This window comes from Entelurus aequoreus, linkage group LG04 (assembly GCF_033978785.1).
Source record: "Entelurus aequoreus isolate RoL-2023_Sb linkage group LG04, RoL_Eaeq_v1.1, whole genome shotgun sequence".
Classification (NCBI taxonomy): Eukaryota; Metazoa; Chordata; class Actinopteri; order Syngnathiformes; family Syngnathidae; genus Entelurus; species Entelurus aequoreus.
In genome coordinates, this window is record NC_084734.1 from 87,315,681 (window position 1) to 87,330,248 (window position 14,568).

The window sequence follows — 14,568 nt, forward strand, 5'->3', positions numbered from 1 at the left end:
AAATGTTCAGTTTTTCTTGTAAAATTGCGACTGTTATTGAGTACAATTCCAACTTTTATCATAATATTGCACAAATGTTCAGTTTTTCTTGTAAAATTGCGGCTGTTATTGAGTAAAATTCCAACTTTTATCATAATATTGCACAAATGTTCAGTTTTTCTTGTAAAATTGCGACTGTTATTGAGTACAATTCCAACTTTTATCATAATATTGCACAAATGTTCAGTTTTTCTTGTAAAATTGCGACTGTTATTGAGTACAATTCCAACTTTTATCATAATATTGCACAAATGTTCAGTTTTTGTTGTAAAATTGCGACTGTTATTGAGCACAATTCCAACTTTTATCATAATATTGCACAAATGTTCAGTTTTTCTTGTAAAATTGCGACTGTTATTGAGTACAATTCCAACTTTTATCATAATATTGCACAAATGTTCAGTTTTTCTTGTAAAATTGCGACTGTTATTGAGTAGAATTCCAACTTGTATCATAATATTGCACAAATGTTCAGTTTTTCTTGTAAAATTGCGACTGTTATTGAGTACAATTCCAACTTGTATCATAATATTGCACAAATGCTCAGTTTTTCTTGTAAAATTGCGACTGTTATTGAGTACAATTCCAACTTTTATCATAATATTGCACAAATGTTCAGTTTTTCTTGTAAAATTGCGACTGTTGTTGAGTACAATTCCAACTTTTATCATAATATTGCACAAATGTTCATTTTTTCTTGTAAAATTGCAACTGTTATTGAGTACAATTCCAACTTTTATCATAATATTGCACAAATGTTCAGTTTTTCTTGTAAAATTGCGACTGTTATTGAGTACAATTCCAACTTTTATCGTAATATTGCACAAATGTTCAGTTTTTCTTGTAAAATTGCAACTGTTATTGAGTACAATTCCAACGTTTATCATAATATTGCACAAATGTTCAGTTTTTCTTGTAAAATTGCGACTGTTATTGAGTACAATTCCAACTTGTATCATAATATTGCACAAATGTTCAGTTTTTCTTGTAAAATTGCGACTGTTATTGAGTACAATTCCAACTTTTATCATAATATTGCACAAATGTTCAGTTTTTCTTGTAAAATTGCGACTGTTATTGAGTACAATTCCAACTTTTATCGTAATATTGCACAAATGTTCAGTTTTTCTTGTAAAATTGCAACTGTTATTGAGTACAATTCCAACGTTTATCATAATATTGCACAAATGTTCAGTTTTTCTTGTAAAATTGCGACTGTTATTGAGTAAAATTCCAACTTTTATCATAATATTGCACAAATGTTCAGTTTTTCTTGTAAAATTGCGACTGTTATTGAGTACAATTCCAACTTTTATCATAATATTGCACAAATGTTCAGTTTTTCTTGTAAAATTGCGACTGTTATTGAGTACAATTCCAACTTTTATCATAATATTGCACAAATGTTCAGTTTTTGTTGTAAAATTGCGACTGTTATTGAGCACAATTCCAACTTTTATCATAATATTGCACAAATGTTCAGTTTTTCTTGTAAAATTGCGACTGTTATTGAGTACAATTCCAACTTTTATCATAATATTGCACAAATGTTCAGTTTTTCTTGTAAAATTGCGACTGTTATTGAGTACAATTCCAACTTGTATCATAATATTGCACAAATGTTCAGTTTTTCTTGTAAAATTGCGACTGTTATTGAGTACAATTCCAACTTGTATCATAATATTGCACAAATGTTCAGTTTTTCTTGTAAAATTGCGACTGTTATTGAGTACAATTCCAACTTTTATCATAATATTGCACAAATGTTCCGTTTTTCTTGTAAAATTGCGACTGTTATTGAGTACAATTCCAACTTGTATCATAATATTGCACAAATGTTCAGTTTTTCTTGTAAAATTGCAACTGTTATTGAGTACAATTCCAACTTTTATCATAATATTGCACAAATGTTCAGTTTTTCTTGTAAAATTGCGACTGTTGTTGAGTACAATTCCAACGTTTATCATAATATTGCACAAATGTTCAGTTTTTCTTGTAAAATTGCGACTGTTATTGAGTACAATTCCAACTTGTATCATAATATTGCACAAATGTTCAGTTTTTCTTGTAAAATTGCGACTGTTATTGAGTACAATTCCAACTTTTATCATAATATTGCACAAATGTTCAGTTTTTCTTGTAAAATTGCGACTGTTATTGAGTACAATTCCAACTTTTATCATAATATTGCACAAATGTTCAGTTTTTCTTGTAAAATTGCAACTGTTATTGAGTACAATTCCAACTTTTATCATAATATTGCACAAATGTTCAGTTTTTCTTGTAAAATTGCGACTGTTGTTGAGTACAATTCCAACTTGTATCATAATATTGCACAAATGTTCAGTTTTTCTTGTAAAATTGCGACTGTCATTGAGTACAATTCCGACTTTTATCATAATATTGCACAAATGTTCAGTTTTTCTTGTAAAATTGCGACTGTTATTGAGTACAATTCCAACTTGTATCATAATATTGCACAAATGTTCAGTTTTTCTTGTAAAATTGCGACTGTTATTGAGTACAATTCCAACTTTTATCATAATATTGCACAAATGTTCAGTTTTTCTTGTAAAATTGTGACTGTTATTGAGTACAATTCCAACTTGTATCATAATATTGCACAAATGTTCAGTTTTTCTTGTAAAATTGCGACTGTTATTGAGTACAATTCCAACTTTTATCATAATATTGCACAAATGTTCAGTTTTTCTTGTAAAATTGCGACTGTTGTTGAGTACAATTCCAACTTGTATCATAATATTGCACAAATGTTCAGTTTTTCTTGTAAAATTGCAACTGTTATTGAGTACAATTCCAACTTTTATCATAATATTGCACAAATGTTCAGTTTTTCTTGTAAAATTGCGACTGTTGTTGAGTACAATTCCAACTTGTATCATAATATTGCACAAATGTTCAGTTTTTCTTGTAAAATTGCGACTGTCATTGAGTACAATTCCGACTTTTATCATAATATTGCACAAATGTTCAGTTTTTCTTGTAAAATTGCGACTGTTATTGAGTACAATTCCAACTTGTATCATAATATTGCACAAATGTTCAGTTTTTCTTGTAAAATTGCGACTGTTATTGAGTACAATTCCAACTTTTATCATAATATTGCACAAATGTTCAGTTTTTCTTGTAAAATTGTGACTGTTATTGAGTACAATTCCAACTTGTATCATAATATTGCACAAATGTTCAGTTTTTCTTGTAAAATTGCGACTGTTATTGAGTACAATTCCAACTTTTATCATAATATTGCACAAATGTTCAGTTTTTCTTGTAAAATTGCGACTGTTGTTGAGTACAATTCCAACTTGTATCATAATATTGCACAAATGTTCAGTTTTTCTTGTAAAATTGCGACTGTTATTGAGTACAATTCCAACTTGTATCATAATATTGCACAAATGTTCAGTTTTTCTTGTGAAATTGCGACTGTTATTGAGTGCAATTCCAACTTTTATCATAATATTGCACAAATGTTCAGTTTTTCTTGTAAAATTGCGACTGTTATTGAGTACAATTCCAACGTTTATCATAATATTGCACAAATGTTCAGTTTTTCTTGTAAAATTGCGACTGTTGTTGAGTACAATTCCAACTTTTATCATAATATTGCACAAATGTTCAGTTTTTCTTGTAAAATTGCGACTGTTGTTGAGTACAATTCCAACTTTTATCATAATATTGCACAAATGTTCAGTTTTTCTTGTAAAATTGCGACTGTTGTTGAGTACAATTCCAACTTTTATCATAATATTGCACAAATGTTCAGTTTTTCTTGTAAAATTGCGACTGTTATTGAGTACAATTCCAACTTTTATCATAATATTGCACAAATGTTCAGTTTTTCTTGTAAAATTGCGACTGTTGTTGAGTACAATTCCAACTTTTATCATAATATTGCACAAATGTTCAGTTTTTCTTGTAAAATTGCGACTGTTGTTGAGTACAATTCCAACTTTTATCATAATATTGCACAAATGTTCAGTTTTTCTTGTAAAATTGCGACTGTTGTTGAGTACAATTCCAACTTTTATCATAATATTGCACAAATGTTCAGTTTTTCTTGTAAAATTGCGACTGTTGTTGAGTACAATTCCAACTTTTATCATAATATTGCACAAATGTTCAGTTTTTCTTGTAAAATTGCGACTGTTATTGAGTACAATTCCAACTTTTATCATAATATTGCACAAATGTTCAGTTTTTGTTGTAAAATTGCGACTGTTATTGAGTACAATTCCAACTTTTATCATAATATTGCACAAATGTTCAGTTTTTCTTGTAAAATTGCGACTGTTATTGAGTACAATTCCAACTTTTATCATAATGCACAAATGTTCAGTTTTTCTTGTAAAATTGCGACTGTTATTGAGTACAATTCCAACTTGTATCATAATATTGCACAAATGTTCAGTTTTTCTTGTAAAATTGCGACTGTTTTTGAGTACAATTCCGACTTGTATCATAATATTGCACAAATGTTCAGTTTTTCTTGTAAAATTGCGACTGTTATTGAGTACAATTCCAACTTGTATCATAATATTGCACAAATGTTCAGTTTTTCTTGTAAAATTGCGACTGTTATTGAGTACAATTCCAACTTGTATCATAATATTGCACAAATGTTCAGTTTTTCTTGTAAAATTGCGACTGTTATTGAGTACAATTCCAACGTTTATCATAATATTGCACAAATGTTCAGTTTTTCTTGTAAAATTGCGACTGTTATTGAGTACAATTCCAACTTGTATCATAATATTGCACAAATGTTCAGTTTTTCTTGTAAAATTGCGACTGTTATTGAGTACAATTCCAACTTGTATCCTGATATTGCACAAATGTTCAGTTTTTCTTGTAAAATTGCGACTGTTATTGAGTACAATTCCAACTTTTATCATAATATTGCACAAATGTTCAGTTTTTCTTGTAAAATTGCGACTGTTATTGAGTACAATTACAACTTGTATCATAATATTGCACAAATGTTCAGTTTTTCTTGTAAAATTGCGACTGTTGTTGAGTACAATTCCAACTTGTATCATAATATTGCACAAATGTTCAGTTTTTCTTGTAAAATTGCGACTGTTGTTGAGTACAATTCCAACGTTTATCATAATATTGCACAAATGTTCAGTTTTTCTTGTAAAATTGCGACTGTTATTGAGTACAATTCCAACGTTTATCATAATATTGCACAAATGTTCAGTTTTTCTTGTAAAATTGCGACTGTTATTGAGTACAATTCCAACTTTTATCATAATATTGCACAAATGTTCAGTTTTTCTTGTAAAATTTTGACTTGCATTGAGTAAAATGATGACTTTTATTATATTACTGCCGTTTTTCTTGAAAAAATTGTGACCTTTTTCTTGTGATATTCCAACTCATTTTTCAAAACAATCTTTTTTTATATTTGCATAGTATGTATATATTATTAATGTTGTAAATAAAAATCTTTATTTACAACATTTATTTATCTTTATAGAAAGGCTGGTCCTAAAGAGGTAGGCCTTTTTCGGAGGTCTCAAGGAGGTAGCAATACAAGAATGTGTGTGTGTGTGTGCATCATTCTTTGACTTCTCTTTGAATTATTACCTGTTCGACACCAACATAATTATTTCCCATTCAATGAGAAGATGAAGCGGGAATGGCGGCGTACGGGCTGTGAGGAGTGCGCGCCAGGACACGGTACGTGCAGCACAGAATATAGCGCTGCATGTTTTTGAGTCAGCAGCACTTACGATGTTCATGAGCGTCAGCAGGTACTTCTGGACGTGCTCCTTCTTGTGGAACTGGACCACCGAGTCATCGACGCCGAGCAGAACCTCGATGTTGTAGGCCCGGTCCATGCTCTGCCTGCGAGCGCGACCCGCTCGCGTGTGGTTGATGCTCTGCTCCACGCCTCGATAGAGGGACTCCAGATCCATTAGACCACCAAGATCTGCACCTGGACACAGAAAGGTAAACGTTTAAAAGAACATTTTCTTGAAAACAATAGAACAGTGAGATGGTAGCTAACTGTTAACTAATATCTCTCTCTTCCTAACTGATCTCTTAACGACTTCTGTGTGATTTCCAGCTAAATTGTCCATTTAACACAGGGGTCAGCAACCTTTTTGAAAGCAAGAGCTACTTCTTGGGTAGTGATTAATGCGAAGGGCTACCAGTTTGATACACACTTAAATAAATTGCCAGAAATAGCCAATTTGCTCAATTTACCTTTAACTCTATGTTATTATTGATAATTAATGATATTGACACTTAATCGAACAGTTTAAAAGAGGAGAAAACACGAAAAAAATAACAATTAAATTTTGAAACATAGTTTATCTTCAATTTCGACTCTTTAAAATTCAAAATTCAACTGAAAAAAAGAAGAGAAAAACTAGCTAATTCGAATCTTTTTGAAAAAATTAAAAAAATAATTTATGGAACATCATTAGTAATTTTTCCTGATTAAGATTAATTTTAGAATTTGGATGACATGTTTTAAATAGGTTAAAATCCAATCTGCACTTTGTTAGAATATATAACAAATTGGACCAAGCTATATTTCTAACAAAGACAAATAATTATTTCTTCTAGATTTTCCAGAACAAAAATTTTAAAAGAAATTCAAAAGACTTTGAAATAAGATTTAAATTTGATTCTACAGATTTTCTAGATTTGCCAGAATAATTTTTTTGAATTTTAATCATAATAAGTTTGAAGAAATATTTCAAAAATATTCTTCGCGAAAAAACAGAAGCTAAAATGAAGAATTAAATTAAAATGTATTTATTATTCTTTACAATAAAATTTTTTTTTTACTTGAACATTGATTTAAATTGTCAGGAAAGAAGAGGAAGGAAATTAAAAGGTAAAAAGGTATATGTGTTTAAAAATCCTAAAATCATTTTTAAGGTTGTATTTTTTCTCTAAAATTGTCTTTCTGAAAGTTATAAGAAGCAAAGTAAAAAAATTAATGAATTTATTTAAACAAGTGAAGACCAAGTCTTTAAAATATTTTGTTGGATTTTCAAATTCTATTTGAGTTTTGTCTCTCTTAGAATTAAAAATGTCGAGCAAAGCGAGACCAGCTTGTTAGTAATTAAATACAATTTAAAAAATAGAGGCAGCTCACTGGTAAGTGCTGCTATTTGAGCTATTTTTAGAACAGGCCGGCGGTTCAGAAACCCACTGTCAGTAACTACAGTTCGTCGCTACATCTGTAAGTGCAGGTTAAAACTCTACTATGCAAAGCGAAAGCCATTTATCAACAACACCCGGAAACGCCCCCGTCTTCGCTGGGCCCGAGCTCATCTAAGATGGACGGATGCAAAGTGGAGAAGTGTTCTGTGGTCTGACGAGTCCACGTTTCAAAAGATTTTTTAGAGATAAATGCCGATAAACGCTTTAAAATGTGATATCGGAAATTATCGGTATCGGTTTCAAAAAGTACAATTCATGACTTTTTAAAACGCCGCTGTGTACACGGACGTAGGGAGAAGTACAGAGCGCCAATAAACCTTAAAGAAATACAATCATGTGTGCTTACGGACTGTATACCTGCAGATCTCATTGATCTATATTGATATATAATGTATATATTGTGTTTTTTATGTTGATTTAATTTAAAAAAAATAAAAAATAATTTTTTATTTTTTTATTTATTTATTTTTTTTTAAATTTCTTGTGCGGCCCGGTACCAATCGGTCCGCGGACCGGTACCGGGCCGTGTCCCGGTGGTTGGGGACCACTGATATAGAGCACAAGGAAATGTTAAGTGTAATAATAAGACCCCTTTAATACAAATGCGGATGCAAAGCACGGAAATTGTAAAAACTATCCGCAGGAAAACAGTTGGAATGCAGACTAGAGTGATGTGTTCGTGTACACACTCTAAATGAATGTGTACACAGAATCTTATAAATATTGGGAAGGAGGAAGTTCAATGATAAACGATGTTTATGTCAGAGACATAGTGTTTACGCAGTGATCTTGGCAGTCCGTATCATGCACTGTTTGCGAAAAAAGAATCATAACATTTGTATATTCCGAGTGTTAATAGTCCTTGAATGACTCGTCATGTCTGCCTATCACAGCGTGGCAAAACGTTTGTGTGCCTCGTGTTTGCTTTCTCCCACACCTTTTAGACCTCCACCCCAGATCACACCTCACTCCTACCCACTTCTCCCAAGTGGAGGACAGAGTAAAACAACTTGCACTGAGCCTAGTCTATAAAAAATCCACTACACCTCCCTGATACCGAAGTACATGTCAAACTACTTCCTTAACGTAAATGACCGCCATAACCACAACACCAGGGGGAGCTCCACTAACCACGTCAAACCCAGATTCCCATCTAACAAAGGTCTTAACTCATTCTCTTTCTATGCCGCATCAATGTGGAATGCACTCCCAACAGGTGTAAAAGAAAGGGCATCTCTATCCTCCTTCAAAACCGCACTAAAAGAACACCTCCAGGTAACTTCAACCCTTGACTAACACCCTCCCCGGATTGTAAATAATCAAATGTATGTACTTGTTCTTATGCTTTCACTGCTCGCTGTACATATCCTACCAAGTCAGACCTACACTGTTTCAATGTCCATTTCTCTGATGATGCAATTGTTGATGAGTGAAGTGCTGATATCAACCGAACCTACCCCCCCCCCCCCCCCCCTCCACATCCCACCCCCCGGATTGTAAATAATGTAAATAATTCAATGTATATACTCTGATGATTAACTTGTGTGATGACTGTTTTATGCTGATAGTATACATTTGTACCATGAATTGATTAACGTGAAACAAGTTGAAAAACTTCTTGGGGTGTTACCATTTAGTGGTCAATTGTACGGAATATGTACTGTACTGTGCAATCTACTAATAAAAGTTTCAATCAATCAATCAATCAAAAACCCGTTGACACCGTTTAAAGGCCTACTGAAAGCCACTACTAGCGACCACGCAGTCTGATAGTTTATATATCAATGATGAAATCTTAACATTGCAACACATGCCAATACGGCCGGGTTAACTTATAAAGTGACATTTTAAATTTCCCGCTAAACTTCCGGTTGAAAACGTCTTTGGATGATGACGTATGCACGTGACGTCAATCGTTGAAACGGAAGTATGCGGACACCATTGAATCCAATACAAAAAGCTCTGTTTTCATTTCATAATTCCACAGTATTCTGGACATCTGTGTTGGTGAATCTTTTGCAATTTGTTTAATGAACAATGAAGACTGCAAAGAAGAAAGCTGTAGGTGGGATCGGTGTATTAGCGGCTGGCTGCAGCAACACAACCAGGAGGACTTTGACTTGGATAGCAGACGCGCTATCCGACGCTAGCCGCCGACCGCACGGATGATCGGGTGAAGTCCTTCGTCGATCGCTGGAACGCAGGTGAGCACGGGTGTTGATGAGCAGATGAGGGCTGGCTGACGTAGGTGGATAGCTAATGTTTTTAGCATAGCTCTGTGAGGTCCCGTTGCGTCGTTAGCAACAGCATTGCTAAGCTTCGCCAGGCTGGAAAGCATCAACCGTGTATTTACATGTCCATGGTTTAATAGTATTGTTGATCTTCTGTCTATCCTTCCAGTCAGGGGTTTATTTATTTTGTTTCTATATGCAGTTAAGCACGATGCTATCACGTTAGCTCCGTAGCTAAAGTGCTTCGCCGATGTATTGTTGTGGAGATAAAAGTCACTGTGAATGTCCATTTCGCGTTCTCGACTCTCATTTTCAAGAGGATATAGTATCCCAGGTGGTTTGAAATACAAATCCGTGATCCACAATAGAAAAAGGAGAGAGTGTGGAATCCAATGAGCCAGCTTGTACCTAAATTACGGTCAGAGCGAAAAAAGATGCGTCCTACACTGCACTCTAGTCCTTCACTCTCACGTTCCTCATCCACGAATCTTTCATCCTGGCTCAAATGAATGGGGTAATCGTCGCTTTCTCGGTCCGAATCGCTCTCGCTGCTGGTGTAAACAATGGGGAAATGTGAGGAGCCCTTCAACCTGTGACGTCACGCTACTTCCAGTACGGGCAAGGCTTTTTTTTTTATCAGCGACCAAAAGTTGCGAACTTTATCGTCGATGTTCTCTACTAAATCCTTTCATCAAAAATATGGCAATATCGCGAAATGATCAAGTATGACACATAGAATGGATCTGCTATCCCCGTTTAAATAAAAACAATTAATTTCAGTAGGCCTTTCAGGTGGCAGCTCCAGCTCACAAATCTTCTCCTAATCAACCAAATATTTCCCCTCCTGTCTGAATAAATGCAGCAGATGGGTGAAGACAGCTCCCGTCACGCGGGGGGCCGCCCCGCCCCACCCTGCTCTTTTCTTGGCTCGCTGCGACCTGGAACTAATGTCAAATCGCTGGTGAAGTCGACTTGCGCTCCCAGCCTACAGTAGCGCCGGTGTGTCGAAGTCACAGAACAGTAAGTTGTCCTGACGGCGATACCAGCCATTATATTGTTTGCACCTTTGGAAGGTGTTAAGGAGCAATGAAGGGAGAGGCGATAAACGGTGCTGTCTTCTAACCCAAGGCCTGCTTTCACTCTCAAGCTGCCCTCCCTCTACGGCCTTGCAGACACGGAAGCTGCAGAGGGAGGGTCCCTGCGGTCTTAAATGTGTTGTCTGTGCAGCCCACAAACAAAAAAATAAATAACCCTGACCCAACGCCAAGGATGACACACACCAGACCCGCTCAAATTGAGCTATACATCATTACTGCAACAGGGGCTCTGATTTGTAACCATAATAAACACACGTTTAAAGAATAATGCGGGGCGTTAATTGTGATGAGACCGATCTTGCAGTGTGGGGGGGTTATCGGGGGGGGGCGAAAAAGGGAAGAAAAAGCGAAACCTGCCATCTTGTCTACCAATCAGCAAGGGGCACGGCGCTTTCCCGTCTCCCTCTTACGCAACGTATCCAAGGCAACGGGGCTCATGAGTACAACAACAAGCGTGCGGCTAATATTGGCTCCAGAGTCGTAAGCAGATTGAATCTGGAAGTCTGAATATGATCCGATATCTGCCCACACCCCCCGGTGAGTGACAGAGAAGAAAAAAAAAAAAAACCCACACCGAACCGATCCAATGCACTTTATTTATAGAGCACATTTAAACAACAAGAAATGTTTCCAAAGTGCTGCACAACGATATTAAAAACAATATTCAAATATTATCCTTAGCTCCACCAATGACTGAATAAAACAAAAAATAAATAAATATAAAATCAATATAAAACCAATATAAAAATAAATATGATTTAAAAACTCCACATCCCACCTGCCCGGATTGTAAATAACCAAATGTAAATAATCAAATGTATTTCTAATGTATTTACCGTATTTTTCGGAGTATAAGGCGCACCGGAGTATAAGTCGCACCTGCCGAAAATGCATAATAAAGAAGGAAAAAAAACATACACTACCGTTCAATTTTGTGTTCGAGCCTTCATTTCTAAGAACAAGAATAGACTGTCGAGTTTCAGATGAAAGTTCTCTTTTTCTGGCCATTTTTGAGTGTTTAGTTGACCCCACAAATGTGATGCTCCAGAAACTCAATCTGCTCAAAGGAAGGTCCGTTTTGTAGCTTCTGTAACGAGCTAAAGTGTTTTCAGATGTGTGAACATGATTGCACAAGGGTTTTCTAATCATCAATTAGCCTTCTGAGCCAATGAGCAAACACATTGTACCATTAGAACACTGGAGTGATAGTTGCTGGAAATGGGCCTCTATACAGCTATGTAGATATTGCACCAAAAAGCAGACATTTGCAGCTGGAATAGTCATTTACCACATTAGCAATGTATAGAGTGTATTTCTTTCAAGTTAAGACTAGTTTAAAGTTATCTTCATTGAAAAGTACAGTGCTTTTCCTTCAAAAATAAGGTCATTTCAACGTGACCCCAAACTTTTGAACGGTAGTGTATATAAGTCGCACTGGAGTATAAGTCGCATTTTTTGGGGGAAATGTATTTGATAAAAGCCAACAGCAAGAATAGACATTTGAAAGGCAATTTAAAATGTCTAAAGAATAGTGAACAACAGGCTGAATAAGTGTACGTTATATGAGGCATAAATAACCAACTGGTATGTTAACGTAACATATTATGGCAAGAGTCATTCAAATAACTATAACATATAGAACATGCTATACGTTTACCAAACAATCTGTCACTCCTAATCGCTAAATCCCATGAAATCTTATACGTCTAGTCTCTTACGTGAATGAGATAAATAATATTATTTGATATTTTACGGTAATGTGTTCATAATTTCACACATAAGTCACTCCTGAGTATAAGTCGCACCCCCGGCCAAACTATGAAAAAAACTGCGACTTATAGTCCGAAAAGTACGGTACTTGTTCTTATGCTAACTGAAGTCACTATGTTCACTGCTCGCTGTACATATCCTACCAAGTCAGACCTACACTGTTTTAATGCCCATTTCTCTGATGATGCAATTGTTGATGACTGAAGTATGCTGATATCAACCAAACCTAACCCGGTAAATAATTCAATGTATATACTCTGATGATTAACTTGTGTGATGACTGTATTATGCTGATAGTATATATCTGTACCATGAATTGATTCACGTTGAAAAACTTATTTGGGTGTTACCATTTAGTGGTCAATTGTACGGAATATGTACTTCACTGTGCAATCTACTCATAAAAGTTTCAATCAATCAATCAATCAAAACGATTTTAAAGGGTAAAACCAATTAAAACAGTAAATAGAAATCAAACAGAGGACAACAGAAGACCACACAACTCACGTAGTGTTAAAAGCCAAAGAATAAAAGTGGGTCTTAAGACGAGACTCAAAACACTCCACTGTGGGAGCAGTTGGAACATGGAGGGGCAGAGTGTTCCAGAGCTTAGGGCCGACCACAGAGAAGACCCTGTCTCCCCTGGTTTTAAGTCTGGTCTTGGGCACCACGAGCTGGAGCTGGCTCTCGGACCTCAGTAGTGTAAATTTGGATGAGGTCCGAGATATACTGAGGTGCCAGTCCATGTAAAGCTTTAAAAACAAGCAGCAAGGTTTTAAAATCAATTCTAAAATGAACAGGGAGCCAGTGCAAACTCTTCAAGAATTGGGGTTATATGCTGGCGTCTCCTGGCCCCTGTTAAAAGCCGTGCTGCCGCGGTCTGGACTAACTGCAACCGGGAGAGAGCTTTTTGGCTAATGCCAGCATAAAGTGCATTGAAATAAAAGCATGCACGACTTGTTTGTTGATAAAAACGGTTTTACCTTTGCTAAAAGACGAAGATGATAAAAACACGATTTGAAAACGCCATTGACTTGTTTGTCAAGTTTAAAATGGCTGTCTATAGCAGTGGTTCTCAAACTTTTTTTGTCATCCCCCACTTTGGACAAGGGGGAGTTTTCAAGCCCCACCTGCCCCCATAAGCCCCAACAGAACGCTGATGCCAAGCTTAACATTTTCAAATTTATCGAACATCAAGTAACATCAAGTTTTATACATTCAAACTCAATAACATAAAATAAAATCAAGTTCAATAATAAATAAAATAACTGTGCAGCTGTGGTATAACTTGCATCAAGTTCAATATCAAATAAAATAACTTGCATCAATTCAATAATAAATAAAACAAAAGTGTTATAACTTGCATCAAGTTCAATAATAAATCAAAAAAAGTGTTATAACTTGCATCAAGTTCAATAATAAATCAAAAAAAGTGTTATAACTTGCATCAAGTTCAATAATAAATCAAATAAAAGTGTTATAACTTGCATCAAGTTCAATAATAAATCAAATAACTTGCATCAAGTTCAATAATAAATAAAACAAAAGTGTTATAACTTGCATCAAGTTCAATAATAAATAAAACAAAAGTGATTGATTGATTGATAACTTGCATCAAGTTCAATAATAAATCAAAACAAGTGTTATAACTTGCATCAAGTTTAATAATAAAACAAATAAAAGTGTTATAACTTGCATCAAGTTCAATAATAAATCTAATAACTTGCATCAAGTTCAATAATAAATGAAAATAAAAGTGCCACTTTGCAATCTTTGCCAAAAAAAGGAGGACAGGGCAAGTGAACATGAGTTTTACAGTACTCCAGCATTAGTGGCTGCAATGAGCCTGTTTTGCACTGCACAGCTTTTCAAATGGGGGTTGCAGGCTTGACACTGCCACTGTTAAAACCTCATTGAATTCGGGGCTGAGCTGCCTTGACGCGAGTGTTTCCCGGTGAATGACACATTGTGTCCAATGCGCATTTGGCGCAACCCTCTTTATTAGAGCCTGCAGCCCGTTTCTTGACTTTGCCATGCGCGCCATCAGAGCAAAAGCCCACACAGTTTTCCCATTTAAGGTCGTGTTCTTTGAGGAAACTGTCCATTATCTTGAACAGCTCATCAGCAGTGGCTCTATTTTTTATGTACTTGCAAAACAGCAAATCCTCGCACAGTGACTCGCCATTCACAAAGCTTCCGCTTAGCCCCGCCCCCATTAGTTA

At 35.2% G+C, this 14,568-nt stretch overlaps 1 protein-coding gene across 1 annotated transcript in view; it reads right to left on the reverse strand.

Moving 5' to 3' along the window:
* The window catches only part of adamts2a (ADAM metallopeptidase with thrombospondin type 1 motif, 2a), a 273,520-nt gene that overhangs the window by 148,832 nt on the left and 110,120 nt on the right, over positions 1-14,568 (reverse strand). The window contains exon 3 of the mRNA XM_062046062.1: positions 5,799-6,004. Coding sequence (XP_061902046.1) covers positions 5,799-6,004 — 206 coding nt within the window. The remainder of the gene's footprint in view (positions 1-5,798; positions 6,005-14,568) is intronic.